Source organism: Coenobita brevimanus, chromosome 14 (assembly GCF_032717465.1).
Source record: "Coenobita brevimanus isolate Jiangsu-jjx chromosome 14, ASM3271746v2, whole genome shotgun sequence".
NCBI lineage: Eukaryota > Metazoa > Arthropoda > Malacostraca > Decapoda > Coenobitidae > Coenobita > Coenobita brevimanus.
Window position 1 is genome coordinate 42236436 of NC_136967.1, and position 10303 is coordinate 42246738.

The 10303-nt window shown below is 42.3% G+C and overlaps 1 protein-coding gene across 1 annotated transcript in view; it reads right to left on the reverse strand.

Moving 5' to 3' along the window:
- The window catches only part of LOC145390377 (UDP-glycosyltransferase UGT5-like), a 13700-nt gene extending 10007 nt beyond the window's left edge, over window positions 1–3693 (reverse strand). Inside the window, exons 1-3 of the mRNA XM_080265324.1 lie at window positions 3520–3693; window positions 3072–3326; window positions 2407–2640 (exon numbers count right to left, since the gene is read on the reverse strand). Coding sequence (XP_080121450.1) covers window positions 2407–2640; window positions 3072–3326; window positions 3520–3693 — 663 coding nt within the window. The remainder of the gene's footprint in view (window positions 1–2406; window positions 2641–3071; window positions 3327–3519) is intronic.
- Window positions 3694–10303: the final 6610 nt, after the last annotated feature.

Sequence of the window (10303 nt, forward strand, 5' to 3'; positions counted from 1 at the left end):
TATACTTTTCCTATTATACTAAGAAGGCAAATGCCCCTGTGATTACCACACACTTTTTTTTTTCCCCTTTTCTTTTGTACAAGGGAATAATTATACCTGACTTCCAATCCTCCGGAATTCTACCTTCCTCCCAGCCCAATCTGCACATCTTCCACATCCATTCTACTATTGTCTCTCCCTCATGCTTGAGCATTTCACCACACACTCCATCATTCCTGGGGCTTTCACCATTTTGACTTTCTTCATGGCTTCCACAACTTCCATCCTACCGATTTCTTCCTATTTTCTCACCTCCCTCCTTCTCCCAGCCATTCCCCAGCCACTTATACTCGCATTACTTTCATTCTCTATGTTCAACCATTCCTTAAAGTGTTCTCTCCATCTGCTCACTTTTTCTCCCTTCTCCACTAGTAATCTACCATTTTTATCTTTCATTTCCCTACCAACTTCATTTCCACCCTATCTAACTCTCTTTACTTCTGCCTAGAACATTTTCTTACACTCCCTCCACTTTACACTCAAATTCCTCCCAAACTCCTCATCCCCTCTCTTCTTCTTCTTTCTAATCTTTTGAACTCTTCCTTTCTGCATATAACTCTCTTACGTCTCTCAACTTCTTCCATGCCCCTATTTCTCATCCATTCATTATATGTTTTCTTCTTTTCTGCTACAGTCTGTCTTACCTCTTCATTCCACCATGCTATTCCTTGCACCCACTTTCGTCTTCTCATCACCCCACACACCATCTCACATGCTGCACATATTTCCTCTGTGAATATCATGCACACATCTTCCACGTCCCCCATCTGCTCCAGTTCATATTAACCCAATTGTTCCTCCACTTCTTTCTTATATTCTGCCTTTTTCTCATCCTCTTGTAACCTTTCCACTGTCCTTGCATCTACTCCTTCCTCCCGTCCTTCCTTTCTTCCATTAATCAGTGGTGGTCAGATAGTCCACTCCCTCAATCTCTATATGCTCCTCATCCATTACACGCCTTTGCATCCTTTCATCCACACACACATATTTAATCATTGCCTTCCTTTCGTTCAGTTCACCACCCAGCCTTCTCATCACTCACCATGTATACCTGTGGATCATTTTGTGCCTAAAGAGGGCATTGGTTATCACCAAACCCCTCCTGGCACAAATGTCCACTAAAGCAAAGCCATTCTCATGTATCTCATTAGGCATATCCACCGTCACATTCCCCACTTTACCATTCATATCTCCTATCAAAAACACTCTATCATGCCTTTCAAACTTTTCCATGCAAACTTCCACATTTCTCCAGAACTCGTCTATTACTCTGCTTGCACGATCTTGCGTTGGTGCATACACACACATAATCGGCCACATTTGTTGTCCAACTTTCAATTTTAACCACACAATCGTTGAGCCAACTGATCCATACTCTCTTATATTCTCCTTCCGTCTGTTACTCACAACAATACACACTCCTTCCTTTGCCCTCTCACTCTCACCTACTCCTGCACATATTCCCCATACTCACACTATCTCCTCTCCATTTAGTTTCAGTTCATCCACATACATCACTTTCGCACCCTCAAGCACCTGGATCTATCTATCTATCTATCTATCTATCTATCTATCTATCTATATATATATATATATATATATATATATATATATATATATATATATATATATATATATATATATATATATATATTATTACGCATGTCTACAAAGGAGATAGTCAGAACTTGTGTATATCTGATGTTCAGAATATAACCTTCAAAGGCCAGCTATCTTTACCTGATGCCAAACATACCACCTGTATAAATAAAGTCGAGCAAATCTAATTCTTTGCTTACCACATGCATGTTCAATGTTACATCTTTCAGTTCTGTACAGTAATTTGTTCCATATTTGTCTTCTCGGCTTCTATGCCTTGCTTTGTCACAAGTCGATTTATAATATCATACGAGTATCCTGTTCTCAGTCAGATAAGTTGCCTTCGTCATGAGCCTAAAAGTATCTATATTTTCAACATACCATACCATTCAAACATACATCCGTTTATTCACCTGATCAGTAAACCAACTTAATCCCCATCTTTCTCTCATATCACTTTTCGTAAGGTATTCTGATATGTACATTATACATTCCCACAGCTTATACTGTACTTTTAATATGTGCTGCTCGTAACACGCCAGCTAAAACATTTGTTTGGCTATGAAGAAGCTTACATTTTCTTTCATGATGTCAGTTACACTCTATCTAAGTCTTTTATAGTAAGCCTAAAGAGACTTCCAATAGTGCAGGCGTCAGAAATAATTTGCCGGAACTCCTTCTCTGCTATAAAATCAACATACTCTTTTTGTAAACACTAGGCAAACTTCAATCTAATGGAGACTAATCGTTGTAAATGAAGTCAAGTACCTCCTTTTGAAGTTCTGGAACTACAGCCCAGTTTCTCCAGTACACAGCTATTCCAATGTGTGTTAGAATGTTGACAAAACGTTGCCAGACAGTTATGGGGGTCGGATAGTCGAACAGTAAATTAGACGCCTGGGAGGGTTGGAGTACGTTGCCCAAGACGGCGCTCTGACGGAGGTCCATTCCAGCCGTAGCGACGGTGATGAAAGGCATCTCGTGCACAAAGGGGTAGGCTAACTGAAGGAAGAGACAGAAGATTATGAGCTACAAATGGACATCACATTTACACGTATCTTAATGTGCTATTATAATACAGAAAAAGATTGTGGGCACGCAAAAATATATGTGAAATTCCTTATGAGTTAGATAGAGATAACTAGCATTGAAACCGAAATGTATTATCATGACACAGTGCGAAGAATACACACACGCAGATCCAGGTGTGTTAAGATGCAATTGAAGAATTTGCTGCTAGAGTAGAGGACAATTACGTCACTCCGTTTTCTAGATGGACAATTGTGAACATAATCCACAAACACTACGAACACTGATAGTTTTTATGGCGCAATGTATAATGGAGTCCAGCATAAACGGGAGGTAACTTGGTATGAGAAGTTATTTAAAACAAGGTTTGAGCAACATGTATGCTTCTTATCTGTGATACTTACTTCGTTGAATAAATGGTCAATAAGGATTACGTCGAAATCTTTTCTTCTGTTGTAAAGCTCTTGAACTTTGGGGACATCGTACAGCTTTCGAGCAATTGGACGGAGTACATCTTTGACTCCACGAAAGAGTCCTATAGGATCATTTAAAAAGTTGAACACGTTCAAATTTTTTGCACTGAAATCTTCAATACCATGTTCAAACTCGTAGATGTTAGGGTGTTTTATGGGCTTCTGCTCATTGGTCAGCATCACAATCTGGGGGTCAAAAGAGATGATAGATGGGTAATAATAAGTACGTATTTATCGGATGGCAAATATAAAACATGGTGTACCATTCACGAACTGGTTAGACCTTAGTGGTTTAGGTCAAGTAAGGTCATTTAGGTGACTAATGATGGTCAGCTTCGAGCACAGATACCTACGAGCTATAGAGCTACAACAGCCTCACCTTGTGCCCACGTTCGGCCAGAGCCTTGGCCAGTGATAAGAAGACGTTCCTATGGCTCTTGGAGGAGACAGGCAGGAGCATGAGGATCTTATAGGAGGCCTGAGGAGGCGGCAGCTCCCCCGTGGCGCCTCCCACCAGAACCACCACCAACACACATAGAAGCGCCAACTTCATCTGCTGAGACACATTCAGATTGGTATGTTGAGAGGTTATGCACAGTGCAGTGAAGATACCTCTCTGAAACTACTGCAATGTATCAATTGATGGATGACTATCCTCATCCAGGGAGAAAATATAATCTCGCTGCGGATTTACTTGCTGACCGGCATAGCTCATGGTCCACTAAAATCCGGGCTGCCAGCGTGGTCAGAAGGGGACTGTCCTGGCAACGCAATTTGCCAACTCTACTTTTTTCACGTTAACTTGGAGCAGAGTCTCGTCCTTTTGGTGCATATTTTAACCCTTTAACCGCGGGCATTGTTTTGCCCTGACTGGCCTCTCCCGCGGGGGTTTCGACCAAAATGTAAACAAACTTAAAACCTTTATAACTCTGCACAGAATAAATCTAGAGCGAAAAATAAGGTACCATTAGAAAGTACTAACCTTCGGCTTTGCAATGATGTAGGTTTCATGATTTCGTTGACTATCACTGGATGGGCAGTGCCATTAGAAGTGAGCGATCTAAAATCAGTATTTTTCGCTCACACACCATTACCTTCGCTCATACACCATTACCAAATGCCAACCATATTCAGATAATAATACTATAAATTTATATGAACACTGCACACCCACTCTGTGTTCACTGAGGCAGGTAAAAGGCACTGTAATTACCCGCACTTCACTGACACATCAACGGTGTTGTAATCACTATTTTTCGCTCACACACCATTACCAAATGCCAACCTCATTCTGATAATAATACTATAAACATATATGAACACTGCACATACGATAAACACCCACTCTGTGTTCACTGAGGCAGGTAAAAGACACTGTAATTGCCTGCACTTCACTGCCATATCAGCGGTGTTGTAATCACTATTTTTCGCTCACACACCATTACCAAATGCCAACCTCATTCTGATAATAATACTATAAACATATGTGAACACTGCACATACGATAAACACCCACTCTGTGTTCACTGAGGCAGGTAAAAGGCACTGTAATTGCCTGCACTTCACTGCCACATCAGCAGTGTTCTCACTCACACGGCTGGACAGATACTGATGCGTGTTTGGTCCGGGGTGGGGTAGGGGGCCCAGGGGGTGGGAGGTGGGGCCACAGGGGGGGGGAGGAGGGAGGTGGGGGTCGGCTGGAGTGAAAGAACTTAATAGCTACTCTCCCTTGAAATAATTGGCGCATGGAAAAAACGAGGGGTATTCAAAATATTCACAAACATTCGAAAATGACACCCGCGGTTTGGTCCAGTATTTGCAATGTCATTCTGGAATGACACCCGCGGTTAAAGGGTTAAGTAGTTCAGTGACAGAATAAGACAGTACTATGGCTCTACGTTCTTTCCATCGCACTCCTTCATGACTAGCATCATTTTATGTCTTAGTATTCAAGATGGAGAGATGGCAATTTTAGGCCAAGTTAAAGTGAGGAGAGTATAGTAGAGAACCTGACAGGAATGCTAGTATTTACATGAATATTGATTCTCATGAATCTGTAGACACAACTCTGACCAAGACTTCTTAACCGTTAGGAGAAGCTAAATATAATATGTTATCAAAAATAAATAAATATTCCTGAAGACCGGAAAGCGATATGCAGGATGTGTTTTAACCTTTACAGAGGGAAAGTCTACTACAAACCTAACTAAATTCGTGTAATGATACCAAGAAGACGTGCTTAATATGTCTCGCGACCTGGAGGTGTCAACGAGCTCATTGCACAGTACCTCATGCATGTTATTGCCGAAGAAATATTTGGAGATAAAACGCTGAATAACTTTGTTTCTCTCTTTCCTTCCATCTCTCAGTTTCTGATTCTTAGTCTCTCTCTCTCTCTCTCTCTCTCTCTCTGCCTGTCTGTCTGTGTGTCTGTCTGTCTGTCTGTATGTCTGTCCCTCTGTCTGTCTCTCTGTCTGTCTGTCTGTCTGTCTGTCTCTCTGTCTGTCTGTCTGTCTGTCTCTCTCTCTTTTTCTCACTCAATGCACATTAATGAAAGTTGTTATCTAGGTCTCCTCTCAAAGCCACCAGTCGAGCCGGCGGTACTCTCAAGGTGAATGGAATGCTGATGACAGGGAGAGCTGAAGCTCACGTTTCATCAGCCCTCGGGACTAGATCCTGACCATCCCTCATTGCTGAACTTTTTCAGTGTTTCAGCAACACAGAAAGTAGGCCAGCATGCTCTCTAACACAAGTTCCTCTAACTGTCAACACCAGACTATATGCACATTACACAATTAATTTCTTATTGAAGATTTTTAAAATTAATAATTGGCATCTATTAACCAAGCCTCGGAGTCCCCATGAGGAGGGGATCATAGACCCCACCATCCGCCCCTCTTCCAGGGAGGACCTAGCGAGATACCCGGAACCACTGTCTGAATCACTTCTTCATTTTTGCAACATTCGCGGCATTCCCTCTAACTTTCTCTCTGTTGAGCACCACCTCTCCTCCTCTAAACCTCACCTTCTCTTACTGAATAAGACTCAACTGTATGAGGGAACTGATAGCAAACCCTTCTCTGTATCCTGCTTTGTCTATACTCCTTTCAAAACCAAAGGTGGCTGTTGTGCATATGTATGCAACGTCATATCTTGCTCCTGTGTTCCTGAACTTGAATCTTCTGAAGTGTCTACTCTCTGACTTCGACTGTGCTGTCATTTTCTGACTAAATATATCTGCATTGTTTACTTATCTCCTAACAGTACTGACTATGGAAAAGTCATCGACTATCTTACTTATAAGATGGACCACATTCTTTCAGTGTCTCCTTTCTCTTAAACCTCAATTCTAGGATATTTCAATGTTCACCACCACCTTTGGCTTTCCTTTTTTTTTCACTGATCCACCTGGTGAACAAACCTATATCTATTCTATCTTAAGTGTCCTAGTGCAGCTTGTACAGAAACCTACCCGTATCCCTGACCACCTTGGTGAGAGTTTCAACATACTTGTCCTCTTCCTTACATCTAATCCTTCTGGTTAGACTGTTAATCTTTTCGTTGTTTTCCTCCGATCATGACCTTATCACCTAAACCTGTCCTATCACTCTAGTAAAGCCTGAGGACCCTCCCAAGTAACTGTGGCTGTGGTATATTGGAGCTAGTAATTGGGAGGCCCTCCAGCAGTACTTCTTTGATTCTCGCTGGAATGATTAGTGCTTTCATGGGCGAGAGCCATCTGGGTGTGCTATTACGGAAGTTATTTTCTCTGGCATGGAAGCATACATTCGTTTCTCATATTCACTGACTAATACAAAAAAAAAAAAAAAAAACTGGTTTAATCACGCTTGTATCTGTCCACAACAAGGAAAAAGCCTACAAATGGTAATGGAGCCAACCCACCCCTGAATCTCACCTTCTTTTATGTTTCTGCCTGGAAATGTGCAATCTGTTCTTCACTCTGCTAAAAATAATTTTGTTTGTATTAAATGTTCTGAACTCTCCAACACAAATTCTTCTCGATCTTTCTGGCACCTTGCCAAAAACCTTTCTAAAAAATTTGCTTCATCATCCTTCCGTCCTCTTTTCCACTCTGATCGTTCTGTAGTTATTTCTTCAACCGATAAAGCAGAGCTCTTTGCGAGACTTTCTCCTCCAATTCCACCTAAGATCATTCTAGTACTGCTCCCCCATCACTTCCCCCCTCTGACTTCCTCATGACTGACATTAAAATTTCTTCAGTTGATGTATTTTATGCCATTGCTGGCCTCAATACTAGCAAGGTATATGGGCCTGATGGGGTCCCTCCTGTTGTCCTAAAGAACTGTCCTGCCTAGGTAAACTTTTTTGCCTTTGTCATCTTGTACCTTTCCTTCCTGCTGGAAGTTTGCTCTCATTCAGTCTGTCCCAAAGAAGGGTGATCAGTCCCAACCCTCTAACTATCTCCCAATTCTCTTAACATCCTGTATTTCAAAAGTTTTTGAGTCAATAAAAAAAAAATTAAAGCACCTTTCCTATCACAACGTTCTTCCTGATGGTCAGTATGGGTCCCGCCAGGGACGCTTCAATGGCGATCTTCTCACCTACGTATCAGACTCATGGTCATCCTCCTTTCGGGACTTTGGCAAAAGCTTTGCCGTTGCACTTGACATCTCAAAGGTTTTCGATCGAGTCTGGCATAAATCTTTAACTTCCAATATCCCCTCTTCCCGTTTCCATCCTTTTATCAGTGCCTCCATATCTAGATTCCTCTCTGGTCGTTCTATTACTGCTGTTGTAGACGGCCACCATTATTTTCCTAGAGCTATTAATAGCAGTGTTCCTCAGAGCTCTGTCCTACCACCAGCTCTCTTCCTTTTTTTTTTTTATTAATGACCTTCTAAGCTGTATATTTATGGCTATCTACTCATACTTTCATGACTCCACCCATCACCTTTCCATTCGCTTCCAGCAGCGTCCGTCTCAACAGTTACTGCAACAAAGAAGGGATGAGGCTATGGCACACCTAATGTCTGGCTTGATTCATATCTATGATTAGGGTAATAGTAACCTTGTTGTTTTTAATGCATCAGAAACTCAGTTATTACATCTTTCATCCCAACAAAATCGTCCGCAGGAGTATCCCCTAATTTTTAAAAATTTCCAACTCAATCTTGCATCATCTTTAAATATCCTTGGGGTTTCATTCTCCTAGGATTTTCCTTGGAAAGATCATATTACCTTTCTTGTAACATTTGCTTCCAAGAGATTAGGTGTGCTAAGCCGACTTTGTGCCTTCCTTTCCCTGCATTTTTGTTAATTTTATACACTTTTTTTTCTTTTCGCCTCTATGTAGAGTATAACTCTCTCATGTGGGATGGTTCCCCACATACAACTCTTCTCAACAAGATGGAATCAAAGGCTTTTCATCTTATTAACTTTCTTCATTCTGGCTCCCTTCAGCCTCAGTTTCTCCACCGCACTGTTGCATCTTTGTCTCTTCTCTGTCCTCTGAACTATCTGCTTGCATCCCTTCACCATTACGGCGGGGGTGTAGCACGCTTCTACCGACTAACTCTCATCCCTTTTCTGTGCAACTCCCTAATGCAAGAGTTAACCGTTACTCCCAGTGCCGGTCCTAACTTTTCTGAGGCCCTACGCTTGATCCCCTTTGGAGGCCCCCCCTCCAACTCTTATTTACATTTCTCCCCCTACCTTTATATTCACCAAAGTTATACCCATATCCTGAGCAATGTAAAGTAAAAAACTATTTGTCTATCTATCTATATACCTAGGCTGCTTCCCCCAAGGAAAGGGAGGTAGCCGAGACAGGACGACACACTCCCCATTTACTCATCCATCTAAACACATTTATTCGCATCTTAGCCTCAAAGGGGAGAACGGACAGATCCTCACCGCACCACACCGCACAAGGGTCAACTGCGCAATGCAATCAGTGACATCCGCAGCAGGGCCAGACAGCAGAACTGGTTTACCCCTGCCACATCATAACAGACCCATCCCCTTACCCGCACCTGACCTGACTAACTGATCAGACCAAATGCGGGAGAATATCCCCTCAGGGCTGCGTCATCACCTATTCATTCACAATTTCTCTCCATTTATTTCTGTCACGCACTGCATAATCTTGTATTCTCTGAATAAAAAAAAAAAAATGATACTTTGTGTGAAACTATAATTACAATTTAGTATGCATAATTTAATGTCCTAACTCCAATATTAAGCACCACGACGCCACCATGGAAGTTTTCGTTTACTCGTATTCGTTATGGAAACGTTTAGTCTTGTAAAATTTTATGAACAGCCTTGTCTATCTATCTATCTATTGCCAGACGCCTCAATCCCGTTTGGGGTGGCCACAAACAAATCGCCTCCAAGTCGCCCTGTCCCCCGCCATTTCACTGCCCTGCTCCCAACTCATACCCCCCTCTCTCATATACCTCTCCACCCCATCCCTCCATCTCATCCTCGGCCTCCCCCTCCCTCTTCCCCCATCCACCTCACTCACATACACTCTCTTCGTCAGTCTTTCACCCTCCATCCTCTCCACATGGCCAAACCACCTCAGTGTGTTCCTCATAGCGCTTCCTATCACATCCACATCCACACCACAACGCTTCTTTATATCCTAATTCGTCAGCCTGTCTCTCCACGTGACTCCACAGGCTCCTCTTAAATAACTCATTTCGACTGCTCTCACTCTTGACTTGTGTCCTTCCAACAATGTCCAAGCTTCACTTCCGTACGTTAGAGTTGGTATCACAATACTGTCATGTAGTAACTTTTTCACTTCCATGCTCACTTCCCTGTTTCTTATCACTGCTTTCAAAGAACCAGCAACCTTTCTTCGCTGCTGTACCCTTTCAAGCACTTCACCCTCCAAACCTCCATCCTTACTCATCACACTACCCAAGTACTTAAACGTGCTCACATTTTCCAATTCCTCACCATCCAACCTCGCTGTACATTCACTAACTTCACCTCTCTCAAAGACCATCACTTTACTCTTCCCTACATTCACCTTTAGATTCCGTTTCTTACACACTCTCTCAAACTCATCCACCAAGCCTTGCAGCTCCCCTTCGTCTTCACTCAACAACACAGTATCATCTGCAAACAACAGTACAGGGAGTTTCCAAACACTATCCTCTCTCACCAGGGCC